The sequence below is a fragment of the Bos taurus genome, chromosome 28, assembly GCF_002263795.3.
Source record: "Bos taurus isolate L1 Dominette 01449 registration number 42190680 breed Hereford chromosome 28, ARS-UCD2.0, whole genome shotgun sequence".
Classification (NCBI taxonomy): domain Eukaryota; kingdom Metazoa; phylum Chordata; class Mammalia; order Artiodactyla; family Bovidae; genus Bos; species Bos taurus.
Genome location: NC_037355.1, coordinates 32,855,085 through 32,870,856, shown reverse-complemented (window position 1 = coordinate 32,870,856; position 15,772 = coordinate 32,855,085). Strand labels below are relative to the sequence as shown.

At 45.1% G+C, this 15,772-nt stretch overlaps 1 protein-coding gene and 1 long non-coding RNA gene across 16 annotated transcripts in view; one reads left to right on the top strand and one right to left on the bottom strand.

The window, feature by feature from the left end:
• The window catches only part of KCNMA1 (potassium calcium-activated channel subfamily M alpha 1), a 777,298-nt gene that overhangs the window by 516,605 nt on the left and 244,921 nt on the right, over nt 1-15,772 (top strand). For 14 of the 15 annotated variants that reach the window (XR_009493216.1, XM_024986560.2, XM_024986559.2 and 11 more), the window contains 2 exon segments: nt 2,787-2,957; nt 4,546-4,637. Coding sequence is in view for 14 of the 15 variants with exons in the window: in XM_024986560.2 (XP_024842328.1) it covers nt 2,787-2,957; nt 4,546-4,637 (263 nt within the window). In the remaining variant the exon portion in view is untranslated. 15 annotated transcript variants of the gene reach the window in all.
• Nucleotides 4,635-14,444, bottom strand: LOC132344143 (uncharacterized). Its single transcript, XR_009493263.1, has 3 exons — nt 13,293-14,444; nt 8,945-9,047; nt 4,635-7,160 (listed from the first exon to the last, which is right to left on the bottom strand). It is a non-coding gene; the product is annotated as an uncharacterized lncRNA (long non-coding RNA).

The following is a 15,772-nucleotide window of genomic DNA, read 5'->3' as shown; positions in this document are numbered from 1 at the left end:
GTTACTGGATCTGATGGTTCCCCACCCATTCCCTTCTCCAGGGGATCTTCCCAACCCAGGGATTGAACCCTGGTCTCCTGCATTGCAGGTGGATTCTTTACCAGCTGAGCCACACATCTCTTAGTAAGTAACAAATAACAGATTCCTCAGTTTCTCTTCACTTTCCCTTTATAAGGGCTTCCTTCGTGGCTCAGCTGATAAAGAATCTGCCTGCAGTGTGGGAGACTTGGGTTCTATCTCTGGGTTGGCAAGATCCCCTGGAGAAGGGAATGGCTTCCCACTCCAGTATTCTGGCCTGGAGAATTGCATGGACTGTGTAGTCCATGGGGTCGCAAAGAGTCGAATGAGTGACTTTCACTCACCCCCTTACAAAAAGGCCTCTTTGATTCTTTTGCTTGATTACCTGTCAAGTTATTTTGCATCTCAAAAATGTTAATTCTTTTAAATTAACAACTCACTGAAAGCCTTATATTATGAAGTCAAGCTGTACTCACATTCCCAAGGCAGATTTCTGTCTGCTTTTAGAGAGTATAGCTATTTTGAGAAGTGTGCTTCATACAAACACAAATTGTTACACCTGGAAGGAGCATCATCTAACAGAAGTTTGAGTAAAGTTGCCCTTCCCTCGCTGAGCTTCAGTCTGCTTAATGGATGGAAGGAAGCATTGTTACCTACCTCCCATTGGGGTTTTTGTGATTGGCATTCAAAGGAAAACTGAGCTATCACTCAGTTAGTGGATCTGATGGTTCCCCACCCTACCCACCCTTTTATGCTGATGGGATTCTTGGATGAAATCACCCTTAGATAATCACTCTAACTCTGCCAAGTGTCAAAAAGCACAGATATGGAGGGTTAGTTGGTTGTTTTCAGTCAGCAGTGACCTCACCTTACTGGTGTGTGAAGTGCTGGGTTAGACAAAAAGTTCATTTCATAACATTTTATGGAAAGACCTGAATGAACTTTTGGGCCAACCCAGTACATTCTGCTTCACCAGGAAACCTCCACGAGAAAGGGCACATGGAGGACAGGCACTGATGTGTGCCAGGCCTTGGAAGCTTTCTGCAGAGGCAGGCTGGCAGCCTGGAGGGAGGCTTGGGGCCGGCCATCCACAGGGACCATTCTGGCAGGTCACACGCATTGGCCTTTGGGTGTATGGTAGGGCTGGGCCCCTCTCTGCAAAATCTCTCCTACCTGCCTCACATTTGCTGGCAGATCATAGGTGATGGGAGGACAGGAAGTGTTTTGTGAGTCTAAAGCAGAGATGGGCAACTGCAAGTGAAGGTGAAAGAGGGGAGTGAAAAAGCTGGCTTAAAACTCAACATTCAAAAAGCTAAGATCATGGCATCCGGTCCCATCACTTCATGCAAATAGATGGGGAAACAATGGAAACAGTGACAGACTTTATTTTCTTGGGCTCCAAAATCACTGCAGATGGTTACTGCAGCCATGAAATTAAAAGAAGCTTGCTCCTTGGAAGAAAAGCTGTGACCAACCTCGACAGCATATTAAAAAGCAGAGACATTACTTTGCTTACAAAGGTCCATACAGTCAAAACTATGGTTTTTTCAGTAGTCATATATTGATGTGAAAGCCATAAAGAAGCTGAATGCCGAAGAATTGATGCTTTTGAGCCGTGGTGTTTGAGAAGACTCTTGAGAGTCCCTTGGACTACAAGAAGATCAAACCGGTCAATCCTAAAGGAAATCAACCCTGAATATTCATTGGAAGGACTGATGCTGAGGCTGAAGCTCCAGTACTTTGGCCACCTGATGCAAAGAGCTGCTTCATTATAAAAGACCCAGATGCTGGGAAAGATTGAAGGCAGGAGGAGAAGGGGACAACAGAAGATGGATGATTGGATGGCATCACCGACTCAACGGACATGAGTTTAAGCAAGCTCCAGGAGATGGTGAAAGACAGGGAAACCTGGCGTGCTGCAGTCCATGGGTTTGCAAAGAGTCAGACACGACTGAGCGACCGAACGAAACGAAGTCAGGGGCAGAAGCCTTCCACACCCATTGCCTCTGAGAGATTTCCTGCTACACCTGCAGAGATGAGTTGTCCCCACAAAAAGCAGAAACCCTATGGGCTGCAAAGCCGAAAATATTGACTGTCTGGCCCTGCACAGACTAAGCTTGCTGGTCCTTGGTCTACAGAGTATAGGGTTCGGGATAGTTCTTCTGAGCTCACATTTTGTGCTCCCGAGGGAGGCTACTGCAGTTTGTAGGGCAGAGTGGTCCCTGATCTTCTGCAAAGCAGGGAGAGCCTAGTCAGACTCTGAGAGATGCTGTTCAGGGTTTGGGTGCATAATCTGAAGGAGCAGGGTCCCCCAGGCATCTCCTTGGTCAAAAGGATGAAAGGAGGAGGCTTTCTGTGGGAGGGTCCAGGATTTCTTTGGGATTGAGCAAACTTTAGACCAGGGCAGGGCTCTCTAGCTCTTTCCTGGAAAAGAATGCTGTAACACATGACCAGAGGCAGTGCCCTAAAATTCTGCTGGCCTCAGGTCTTTAACAACGAGATGAAAATGGACTCTGGATACGTACGTCAGTTTGTTCCCTCTCTGCCCCCATCAGCCTGGTAGGTATGTGGGTGTGCCTTTCACTCCACTTCTTCCACTACCTGTTCAGAGGCTGTAAGCCCAACTTACAGAGTTCCCCTTGGGGCAGCAAACTCCTGTGACTGAAGATGCAGAACATCCAGAAGTAGCCTAGATGCTGGAGTTGTGGTGTTTCTGGTTTATTATGCCTCTAATGTTTTCCTTTCTCTCCCTTGTCTCCTTGATTTAGGTGGAGAATTCAGGGGACCCATGGGAAAATTTCCAAAACAACCAGGCTCTTACCTACTGGGAATGTGTCTATCTGCTCATGGTGACCATGTCCACTGTTGGTTACGGGGATGTTTATGCAAAAACCACGCTCGGGCGTCTCTTCATGGTCTTCTTCATCCTCGGGGGACTGGTAAAAATGCTTTCTTACGATGTTGATTTTGTGATCATTGGTATTTTCTATTATCCATTTTCTGCAGGCTGTGTATTTGAGCCTGTGTTTCTGCATTAGAAGCAACTGACTGCCTTAGTGTTACAGTCCAGTTAAGGCAATCCCAAATGCCATGGTGCCTTTTCTGCCTATTTCTTTTGTGTACTGATTTGTTTCCCTGAGACCCAGGCACAGTGTCCTTGTGAGGGACGGCCATTTAGCCCAGAGCAAACCTCATTGTCTTAAGAAAGGGATGCTCACTTATCAAGTGAGAGGGTATGTGCCTCATAATGTAATTCAGCCTCTGATATTCTGCAAGGACAGGGCTGTCACCTGACCTGGTAGATAATGTTGATACTCTGTAGACAATCTGCGGTTTCAAGAGCTCCCCACCCCCATCCCGGTCCTCCCCAAACTTCCAACAAACACTGTGGCTGGGCCCTTGCCCTAAAGAGGAGGGTCCCCACCCCAGAGGACAGAGAGCCCACAAGTCCCCAGATGGACATCACCATGTGAGCTGAGTGTGGTTTTGTAAACAGACCACAACTCCCTTACACAGCGACCCGGGTGGGTGTTTCTGCCCTCACTCTGTAAGTCAGAAAGTTGCACTGTTTGCTTTTCTGGCCTATGCAGATCACCTCGGTGGGTTACCATGTACTTTTCAAGGGGGATTTCTGGCCACTCATCGGCGGTGACTGCATTTTGTCTTTCAGAGTAGCCCATTCGATGTTTAGATTTTTGCCGTGTGTAAGGTAAACCTAAACTCACACACAGCTTTCATATATGTACACCACACATGCATTTATCTCATGCATACACACTCTGTTTTGTATGCATATGGCGTATACATTTGAGAAATGTATGTAAATGTATGTGTGGTGTGTATGTGCTCAGCGTTCCTATGGTACCCGTGAGGTCCCTGCAGATCACACGACCGCGTTATCCAGCCACAAGCACAATGTTTGTTGGACAAAACATGGCAGATTTGTGTTTCTCCTCACTATTCTTTCCTCCCATGTGATTTCCTAAATTTACCCTGTGTGCTTTTTAGTGATTCTTTTTTTAATGGAAAAGTTCGTATATTTTTAAATCTTCTCTTGGTGTTTATTGTCTTTAATCACTCATAAAGGCATGGATTCTCATTTGAATTTTAATTAGAAAGAAAGGTTTTCTCTTAAAATTGTGTGTAAGTTTATGAATGATTGATTGTGTGTGTGTGTGTGTGTGTGTGTTATTTCTCTAGCATGCCTCCCCTTATTTCTCTTCAGGAAGTAGAGCTAATGTCTATTTATTCCTGTCTCCTTTACATTTTTCTTAACTGATTTTTTTTGGTTTTTTTTTAGTTGTCTAGGTTGGTTAATGTTTGTTTTTTGTCCTATGTAACTTCAGAAGCTTGCTCTTTTTTTTTTTTTTAAATCCAATCCAGCCCATGAATACGTTACCTTTGCAGTTCTAGTCCTTTTTTGTGTTTTCAGATCTTAGTATTTCCCCCCTCCCCCTTCTGAAAAGGTCACCCCCTTTCTTTGGCCTGTCTTTTTAGTCTCTCTTCTGTCTCCTATCTTCTCCTCAGGCCATGTTTGCCAGCTACGTCCCTGAAATCATAGAGTTAATAGGAAACCGCAAGAAATACGGGGGCTCCTATAGTGCGGTTAGTGGAAGAAAGTAAGTATGCCAAGAGGTTTTGCTGCCTCCACTGCGGTAGAATCCTCTCTGCATGCCATTTTTTTTTTGGCTCTTGTTTCTTTGTTTCATGCATGTAGGCAATGTTTGCCCGCTACGTGCCCGAAATTGCTGCTCTCATCCTGAATCGGAATAAATTCGGCGGGACATTTAACAAACATGGAGGCAGAAAGTAAGTCAGTTGTATCAGAAGAGATGTGGTTGAGTGACTTTCAGAGCCCCTATGGCAGTGACACCTGAATCCTGCCCCCCTTACACCCCACCTGAAGGGCCACATTCGGTGTGGGGAGTGATGTCAGAATGACCCCTCCAAGTTATCACAAGGACCAACTACTGAGACCTGTTCCCATCCACAACTCTCTTCCCCACCCACTTTCCAAGAGACATAATAGGTTTGTCCTGGAAGGAGTCCATGTGTTACTGAACTCTTATTTTCTATTCTGATCCCTAATGTGTAAGCCCAGTTTATTCATTCTTTATATTAATTAGGTGATTGATTACATTCTGGTCCCTAAGACTAAAGAGGTGCCATCTTATGGGGTTTTTGTGCAGCCAAACCATGGCTCATACTCCAGCAGGGAAGTCCCAAGGAGGGCAAGATCAAGATCACATTGGCACGCTGGTCACCAGGAGACCGGGTCTCTTTAGCCAGGAGGCACCAAGCTTGTCCTCAAAGGGACTCATTACTCAGTTGAAATTCCTTCTGGACAAGAAAGATGTTTCTAGTATATCAGGGCACTGTGCGGGCTCCTGATGCATCTTTTGTTTGGCTTTCCGTACATGAATGCTTTCTTCTCGGGGACTGTTTCGATTTGTGCTCACATCACTTTGTCGATATCACAGTCAGTGTGTGGCAGTGTTGTCAGCTGGAAGTTTTACTCCTAAGCAGATGTAAGGCCTTGACTGCTCTGTCTCGAAGGAGAAGATTGGAGGGAGGCAGGGTGGAAGTATCCATTCTGTACTGTTTTTCTTTCAAAGCTTTTTCTGAGCATTGACTTTGGTTTGCTTTTGAGTTTTGGTTTTCATTTTATCTTCCATAGAGTAAGATATACACATCTTTATGTACAGCTCAAGGATTTTGTACCTCTGTACACACCCAGTAACTACCGCCCAGACCAAGATACAGAATAATTTTATCACTTTGCCCCTTCCCCAGTCATGGAAGTTCCTATTATGGAATTAGGGTTTTTTTTGTTTTGTTCTTATCCCATACATTTAAAAAATTTCACTCAGGCATGTCTGACTTAGCTACTCCATGGACTGGAGCCCACCAGGCTCCTCTGTCCATAGAATTCTCTAGACAAGAATACTGGAGTGGGTTGCCATTCCCTTCTCCAGGGGGTCTTCCTAACCCAGGCATCAAACCCAGGTTTCCTGCAATGCAGACAGATTCTTTACCATCTGAGCCACAGCTTTTGATTAAATTTAAATACATATTTGTTAATTTTTACGGTGTTGTGTTGGTTTCTGCTATACAATAACACAATCAGCCATGATTATGCATTTTCAAATGAACTCTTCAATAGCCTATTTGCTCTTTAAGAGAAAAACGAAAGCAGTAGCATCGTGTTTCCATCCACCACCTCCTCCTTGCCTGACAGTCACATTGGAAGGAGCCCACCTCTTCTCCCATCAGTGATCCCACTGCATCCTGAGCTCAGGTGTCCAGTCCTCTGTTTAGAAAATGAGGAGGTGGGGAAAAGGACTCATTTTCTTGAACTACCCACAGGACACCCGTTTCCTTTCCAAGGCACGGAGGACAGAGGAGGCCAGTTGGCATCTTTTCCGGGGAGGCAGCCATTCTCCCACCTCCCCTCTGATGGAGCCCTCCTCCTCCTATTACCGTAACAGCCCTGGATGAGATGAGAACCAAGCTGTTCCGATTTCTGGGCCATTGGTTAGATCCAAAAGGCCAAATAAGTCCAGAGATTTCCACTGGTCATTTATTCCATGCCAAGAGGAAAACAGCCTCTCGGTTCGTTTTGCCTTGAAGGTGCGGACAGGTCACCATAAAGCAGAAGGCGCTCGGGGCACGCAGGCTGCCTTTCTGGCCTCCCCAGGCCACTGTCTCAGCCAGCCTTCCCCTTCCCTCACCGCCCCTGAAGATGTCAATAAAGTCAATTGCCCTGATGTCTGTGTTGAAAATATTTCCCGACTCTCACTCAGGTACATTTTTTTTTCCCCTCCTAAATAGCTGCCATAGTCCAGTGTGGGTGGGCCTGCTGGCGGGGGGCTTTTGCTGATGGGTGACCCAGATGAGGCCCTGAGACCCTCGTCGCTCACCCACTCCAGTCCCATCCGGTTGCCCCTTGGCCTTGGCACCTCTGCTCAAACCCCCGCGTCGAAGGCTTCAGATCACAGACTTCCCGCAGCTTTTGTTCTGGCTCCATCTCTATCATCTTTTATCACTACTTTTACCCTGGTTTTTTCTCTCTTCTCTTCTCCCTTTATGAAAATGCACGCTTCACCTTTAATGTTCCTCTGGGTCTCTGAGGTCCCCCGACCCTGCGGACAGAAAATAGGTTCTGTCATCAGCACTGGGACTGTTCGCTTTACTTTACGCATTGTTTCCTGGTTCAAAAGCTAATTACTAAGTAGTTTAAAGAAGCCCTTTGGTCACTTAGATCTTTCATCAGAAAATGTAAGCTTGGGAAAGGAACGGTAATAAAGGGCCATTAGCACCCTTTGTTTGATGTTGTTTTTCTAGTCAGTAGAACAAGATTGATGAAATGTTATGTTTGGCCAAAATTTGAGTTTTCATTTGGAATTCAGTGTTGAGAGAATGGGCTGTCAGAATCAATAAGTTTTCCTTCGCTTGGGATATGGGCATGTGGTAGTAATTAGCAATATAAGGTCTTTAGTTGAGCAACCAAGCATGGATTCTGGCAGCAAACATAATGAGAAACTACAGTTGTTCTATTTCTAACGTCAAAAAGTTTCCAGATAAAATTAAATGCGTTTGCAAAAGAAAAGCAGCTAAACTTTGTTGAAAGATAGAACTCATACTTAAAATAGTGTGCTTCGCCCTGTGTTTTTGTGTGTGCATAAATATATGTGCTGTACCCACGGACATATGTCCATGGGTTCTCCCTAAGATTTCATCAGATAGATGCCCAGAAAGTAACTTAAATGTATACATAGTTAAGGGATTTGTTTACATGTGCACATTTTGCTCAGAATATAACTTCTCTAACAATGCATTAACTTGTCAGAGAACTCAAGGTAACGCGTGATCCAAAGCCATGGAGACACATGCATTGGAAATTCAAAGATGATTTAAAGTCAAAAAAATTTGGGTAGAGAACCATGGTGTTTTGTTCACACAACACCCAATTTCAGGGTTTTGGAGAATATGAACATTTCAGTGGCACCTCATTTTCAGTTCTAATCTATGTTGGCATAATAGATACAGTTCATGCAGTGTCCCCAGAACATCCTCACCAGCAACACAGCACCCAGGGCTCACGGTCGCTCACGCTCACATTCTTATCAACATCCCTGGCCTGACCTCCTACAGGACACCCAGAGCCAATAGTAGAGATAGGGGTGTGTGTGTGTGTGAGTGAGTGTGAGTGTGTGTGTGAGAAAGAGAGTCATTCTCTAGTTTGTCCATTATGATGTAGTCCCTAAGATAGGGACTTGGTCAATAACCAAAGGTCTAACCAGTATCTTGTCAGGCAGTCTCTCGAGTTGAGGTCTTGGGAACAATTAGTCTCTTTGGGCTGAGACCTTAGATCTTATTCAGAAAAGTAGCCCTCTTGTAGCCCAGCCTGCCTCGAGGCCACTGTCTCCACTTCTTTCCCTTCCTGTAAGTTCAAAGCCTCTCAGAGGTGGTAGAGTGGATGGGTGAGGCTCCCATGGCCTTTGGGATCCCAGCTTGCTCTTCTTCCTCCCACAGCTCCTGCTGTTTTCCCCAGAGGTTTCCTCTCTGCTTGTGACTCAACCCGCTCCTGGTTAGTTTATGAGAACTGACAAGATCATGGTCTGAGGTCACATGGCCAAGGGCCATGGAAAATAATCAGCCAGAGAGAAGAATCCATCTGCGGTAACCCCCTTGTCAGAGACAGCTGGACTGGGGAGCCATCCAGGCATTGAACTTCCCATGATAGGGCTCCTGGGGCCTGAAACTGAAGCAGCCCCGGCCCAAGTGGTTAGGAGATGGGAGGCTAGATGGGTTTGGATTGTTCTACTGATTCCTGGTAGCTAAAGACTCGGAGGACATAGAGAGAAGGATGGACAGTTGAGGACAAGGAATATGGAAAGGGGGCCAAGAACTGAATGTAACTTACTGGGAGGAAGATCCTTGGCTGGGTGAGGAGTCAGTGTCCCCTTCTAGCTGGGGAATAGGTGTCACAGATGAACCTGGTTCTAAATCCTGTTCATGAAATCTGTCTGTGAAACAGAAATGTACAATAGATTCTCTTAGACCTCCTTATATAGGTGGAGGAGTGCCAGATACTTCTGGAAACGAGAGCATGAATCAATAGAACCCAAGTCTTGTGATTGGCTTCTGTGGCAATGGTAATATCTATAGGTGCTTCCGTCCTTCTGCATCCCCACGGCAGCCGTGTGAGGAAGGTATCACTGTCATCTCCAAGTGACTTGCCTGACATCACAACCCTAATAAAGGGTTAGTCTGGGACCTGAACCCAGGTGCAGTCTGCTCCACTGGGCCATGCTGCTTCTCTAGATCACCTCTTGAGACTCCTTTCTGCTCTAAACTCAGTGATCCCATCACTGTAACTTTTCTTCCACTTCTACCCACAGTGGGGCCAGAACACTGCATATAAGATGATGAGGAAGGTAAAGGCCTGAGCATCATTTTGGGCCCTTTTCCCCTTCTACTCACCTAGTGCCTCTAAGGAGCCTGGCCCTAGGGTCAAGGACAAAAAGGTGGAGAGGGGACAGAACCATTTCTTCCTGGTTTTTCTCATTTGGTTAGATTGGAAAAGTGTTTACCTCTTGAACATGTCTAACAGTGAGGGGCTCTTAAGGATGGACAGAAAGATCATTGGCCAAAATAAGATTTGTGGGTTTCTACCTGTTCTCCGCTTCCTGGTTCCGTCCTTCTTGCGGAGATCATCTCCTAGGGGGCCAGCTGTGGTGGGATTGTTGTGATCTGCCAGACTTGGACTCTCTCCTGAGCACAGCCTACCTGATTGTCATCTGAAGAAGAGCATTCTTTGCCCTGGCAAACATATCTACCTGTGCCTTTCATTTCCCCAGCTGGTCTGCACACTCAGGGCACTTCTGTAATTGTGGTTTCTTAACTGTCAGTGAGAACTAGAATAGCAGTTGCCCATCTTGGAAAATCCTGGGTGGGTTCCCTGGGTTTATTTCGTAGCTTTGAGTGAAAATCTCGACCCTCAGGAGGCAGTGTCCTTCTGGAAGGAGTTTGGGGGCTCTACCTTCAAACCTAGGTGTGGCCTCAGGGTTGTAAGAAGCCGCCTTAATACCATAGAGGTTGGCCAACTTTATCATGGGGTTCCCAGGTGGCGCTAGTGGTAAAGAACCTGCCTGCCAATGCAGGAGATATAAGAGACACGGGTTTGTTCCTACGGTTGGGAAGATCCCTTGGAGGAGGGACATGGCACCCCACTCCAGTATTCTTGCCTGGAGAATCCCATGGTCAGAGGAGCCTGGCGGGCTATATCGTTCATAGGGTTGCAAAGAGTCCCACATGACTAAAGAACAACAACAATGTCAAGACTTCATCATGCTTTTCCATTTAAAGATGAAGCAGAGTACTTTATTACATCCTTCAATGTCAGTGCTCATACTTTATAAAGCATTCAGTGATTTAGAACAGAATTGCAAGGATGAAGAACACAGGGCACAGCGAGTTGCCTGCCTCGCTCTCCACTCTTGCTGCCACCGCCACTGGTTCACTTGCTCAGGCTGTGACCCTCTCTTAGGACCACATGTCGGGCAGCTGTGCATGGTATCTGTCGCGTGGAGGCTACATGTCCCGAAGGTGACAGGCAATGGCAAGGGTAGGAATAAAAGGAAATGCCAAGTACAGATTTTAATACACGCAACACAAGCAAGAATGATCCAAGATTCTGTTCTAGAGCAAAACAGGGATGGTTTACAGGGATGAAGTGGTCTAGGGAGGTGACACCTCAGAGAAAGGGCTGTTACAGCCTACTCTACAACTTCCATTACTGCCTAGACAGAGGGGAGCTAACACTCCAGGTTTTTAAATTAAGATTATGGGAACCCCTCCTGCAACTGTGGGTCTTTAGTGCTACCTCCAAGGGACTAGGTCTTTAAAAATCTCATTTGTGTTCCAGGCCCTCCTTTGCCTACAGTAGTGCTGTCCACTGGCTTACCAGGGGAGGCCATGCTACTTCCTGATGATGAGGTCATTTAATTTCGTGTCTTTCCTCTCATCAGAAGTAAGCCCTTCACCTCCCTCACATCCTTCGTTCTTCTCTGAGACCACATTCTATTCCCTCCTGCCCAGCTCTTTTGTATCAACATGAAATTCCACTTTCTCCACTGCTTCTTAAAAAAAGAATTGGGATCTTAAATGTTCCGCTGCACCAGGACAGGGATTATTTCTTTATAAAGACTTATTTAATCTACCCCCATTGTCCGTTTCCAGCCCCCCAAAAGAACTAATGTGAGTCCTGCCTTCATCTTCATCTCATCTATGTCTGTTTTCTGAGCGCTTGCAACATGCCAGATGCATTGTACAGGCTCATGGAAATCTCCAAATTCGCCACATCTATCTTGAGCGATACGTTACATTATTTGGCCGCCAAAGTTTGGGGAGTTCAAACTCAGAGCTTGTGTAAACCTCCCTTCTTGGTTCCTACAATAATACTTTCTCCTCTACTCATTCTGAGATGGTCTGACCCCAGTGCTTGGAAATAGGATGTGGGGTTAACTCATAGGGTGTTGTCTTGGGTTGAGCCCCATGTCCTTTTCCTTCCTGTCCGTGTGTAACACAGACAACATTCCCCCTCCCTCCTCTTCGGCCTGTGAATGGGGTGCTGTTCCTAGGAGGGATGGTGTCTATAAGATTTCTGCATCACAGACATCCCTCTGGCTGAAATGTGACTGCTGTTTTGCTTTTTATACAAACTTCAGTCCCTCAACAAGTAAGCTGTTCAGCCCTCTAGTCATGGGGCCCACGTGATCCCCAGCCTAAACTCTCAGCAGTGTTTTCAGATTCCTAGATTTTAAAAGCCATAAATTAGCAAATCATCAACATATCACCAGGAAGGATCATCTGGTAGCCATTCTAGTCAGAAGAAAACACAGGCCCCAATAACTGATCTTCACAGAGATATGAAGAACTGTAGACAGACAGATACAGTAAATAGGAAGACAAACAGATAATTCAAGTTGACAGGCCATGTTGGACTGATTAGGCATTCTGCTTTGATTAGCATTAAACTTTGAGGGGAAGGAAAAAAAATGAGATTGTCCTAATACTTTGGAAAAATGACCCCTTGACTACTTCTGAAATTTAGTACCAAGGGGCAGATACTGAAAATGAGTGTTATTCGATGCTGTATCATGTAATGTAAAGTGCCAGGTATTCCTTTCCAACGAGAGGGGTCTTTATGGGTGTGGATGTGGGCACTTCTTTCTTTGCATCTGCTTTGGATTCTTGTAAGCCACGTCTTCAGTCTTGTTCAAACTTGGAGCTCTATTTAGAGAGACTTGGATGCATATTAAATCTATTTCCTGATAATACTAATGGAATGAAAGCTTGTCTCCCCTCTACCCCACCACCGCTTTTCTCTCTTCCCTTCCACACACTTGTCAAAATGTTCCAGCTATTGTTCTGAAAACAAGAATAGACATGTAGGTGGGAGATGAACTGTGTACCTTAAAAAATAAAAAGTCATATTCAGACTTCGACTTTCACCCTCATGTATTCTTTCTTCCATTAAAGAAAAAGAATTCTGAGTATAACTTTTCAATTAGAATCCCTGAAGCTTCTTTCTGCCTAACCTCACATTTGATTGGGTGAATCCTTGTTGGGCAGGTTCTAAATCTAGAGGACAAACACAGCCCTCCGAGACTACATCGCACTGTGTTTTCTCTTTCCGCTATGTCATTCATTCTGATAGCAGTCTTCGAAGAGTTGTACAAAACGATTACTAGTGGATTTGGGGTTTCATCCCACTGCTGCCATCACACACTGAAAATAAACCAGGAAACCTTCTAACTGCCCAAGTCCAGTGTCTCTTTTTATTATAAAAGAAATTTAGAAGCTGATACAGCATGAAATTCTTGGAAACTTGATTCTGTGCCTCTCAGGGTTTGCATCCCCACATCTTGTACTGGTATTGCATAACCCCCCAAACCATAGGGGCTTCTTCAAATGTGAGTACCAGTTGTCAGTAAAAGCAAACTTATCTCACCTCCAATACTTTATCAATAAGGACACATGTTCAGAGATAGATGTATGCCCATCTCGTGAGAGGTTTTGTGGCCCTAGCCACTGACCTCAGAGGCAAATGCTAGCTAGTATACAGAACAGATTTAGGAAAGCTCCCATCCCAATATATTTGCTCAACTAATAATTATTTGATCCCTATTATGTTCCAGGCACTGTGCTAGGTGCTGTGGGTTAAAGGATGAGCAAGAAGATATGCTTCTTGCTCCCCTGCGGCTTACCTGAGACTTTGATGAATCAGAACCACCCAAGAGCTAGTGGCGGCTATGTAGAAGCTAGATTACAGAGGAGCCTTGTCTCCGTGAAATGCTCTTTCGGCAGGAATTTTGTTCAATAAAATCATGAAGGTATAAGGCAATCCTGAAGACTGCAAGCCTTTTAGAGGGAATGCTCCTAAAAGCATTAGATAATTCACATTGGTAGATGTCTCCATTGGAGTAGTTTAGGGCAAAGGTAACAGAGAGATGACTTGTGGACCTAAAAACCTATAAATCTAATGACGCACCCTGTAAAAGAGGGGCGCAGAGACATTCAGGAAGTAGAGGGGCTGCTTAAGCCACGTTGAGTTCTGGGCCTCTCCATGTCTAGTGAACATCGCTCTGTGGTGTCTTATGCCTTATCAGGCTCTGGAACCTGTGGACTTCTCCCAGAACTTGAGTGTGTGTTGGACAGATGATGGAGGCTCAGGGTATTGGGTCTACTTACAGTGGACGGCTAGCAGCACAGGCTAGCAGGGGCAACACCCTTGGGTGTGGCTGAGGAATGAGGCCACACCCAAGGGTGTGTCAGGATATGTCAACTTAATTGTTGTTATGGGATGGCCATATCCAACAGCTTGTGTTCTAGGGCCACGAGGCATGCAGGGGTATTTGGGAAGGCATTGGGGTCAGTTTGCACGTCAAAGCTAGCATACTTCCCCTCTGCCAGGCAAAATTAAGAACCGCCCCTTTGCTTGTACTCATTCTCCCTCTGTTCTGTCTTCATCCGCAGAGGGTGTAGCTGATCTTCTTTCATCTTCTCTTCTCTTGGTGCCTTGTGTTAGAAGCAGCAGTTATCAGGTGGAAACAGGCAGATCTGGTTTGATTGGAATAGAGGAAAATGATGTTCAAGTGCCTGGATTTCTCTGTTAAGGCAAAGACCCACCTAAAATTGGAAGAATCAGGTCAAAGGAAGAATGGCTTACTTAAAAATGCCTAAAGGCCACCAAACCCTGAAGTAATGGATGAATCAAAGGCAGAAGGGCGAGGGTGTTGTGGAGAGACACAAGGAAGAACCAGTGTTATTTATGAGATTTGGTCAATTAGAGAATTGCTTGCTTAAGAAGCTATACAAGTCCTCTTCCATGAAGGAAGGAGAAAGAGATAAAACCAAAATAGTGGTGCTAATCCCTGCATACTGGGTTACTGTGAGAATTCAGTGAGAAACTAAAGGTAAACAAATCTACAGTTAAAGTTCTTTGGTTATAGGCAACTGAAATTCATTCTTGCTCACTTCAGCAGAAAAAGCTTTTTTTTTTTTTTTTTGAAGGTTAAAGTATCTTACAGCATTCAGACAAAAGCTGAAGATGCAAGAAAGGACAGAGGTGAGGCTGAGAAGCAGCGCTGGGATCCAGCAAGCAGAAACTCAGAGAAAGTGCTCACAAGGTTTCGCCATGAGGATCAGTCAGTTCCCACCATGAACTTAGTGTCACTTCATTTAAGACTGAAAAGCACTGCTTGTCCTAGCTCGGGCAGGAACCGTGGTTGAAGGTCCCAAAACTGTATTTGATTGGGGAGGAATGGTTCCCCAAATTTAAAATGAGGTGTTGTTCTCTAGATTGGACAGAGCCTATGCTCCAGATGAGGGACAGCTTCTTAATTATGTGGGCAAGCAGCAGAAGCAGGCTTATCTGCATCTCCCCTCCTCAGCCCTGTGTCCCTCCTTCCTTTCCCCAGTCCAAGGTTTAGGTTTATGCTTAATTTTATCATGAATGCCATTCCAGGCAACCAGAGAACTGGGACCTCACCATGGTCCCAATCATTGCATTTTTCTTTGCAAGTACTTTGAAGACATTGTTAAAAAAAAAAAAAAAATGTGTGTGTGCACACAAGCGTGAATGTTTGTGTGTCCAAAACAAACCTAGCACCTAATTTAAGAATCTGTACATTTAGGGACTTTGCTGGCAGTCCACCTTCCAGTGCAAGGGGTGCAGCTTCAGTCCCTGTTTGGGAAGCTAAGATTCCATATACCTTGCAGCCAAAAAGCTATAAAACAAAAGCAATATTGTAACAGATTCAATAAAGACTTTAAAAATGGTCCACATCAAAAAATCTTTTTTTAAAAAATATCTATACATTTAGGTAACTGCAAATTTCATTCTATAGCCAAATCCAGTGAATAAAGATCAAAAATTAATTACTAAACCCTAAACTCCCTCATTTGATGTCATTTTAAAATTTAGATGTAGACTATTTTACTTTTTCCCGAGAAATGAGGTGCTGTTGAAAGGAGGGTGCATGTTAGACTGGAACAAAGTCAGTATCTCCTGCTCTGAGGTTCTTAGTATTTATTTTCAAGGCTTGGGCTGAGGTTCCTTTTTGGCAACAAGCTACGCAAGGTGTTGGCCATTCCTCTTGCCTGGTAACTTTCCTGGCAGCTCAGCTTTCCCGGTAAAGCGTCTGTCTGCAATGCAGGAGACCAGGGTTCAATCCCTGGGTTGGGA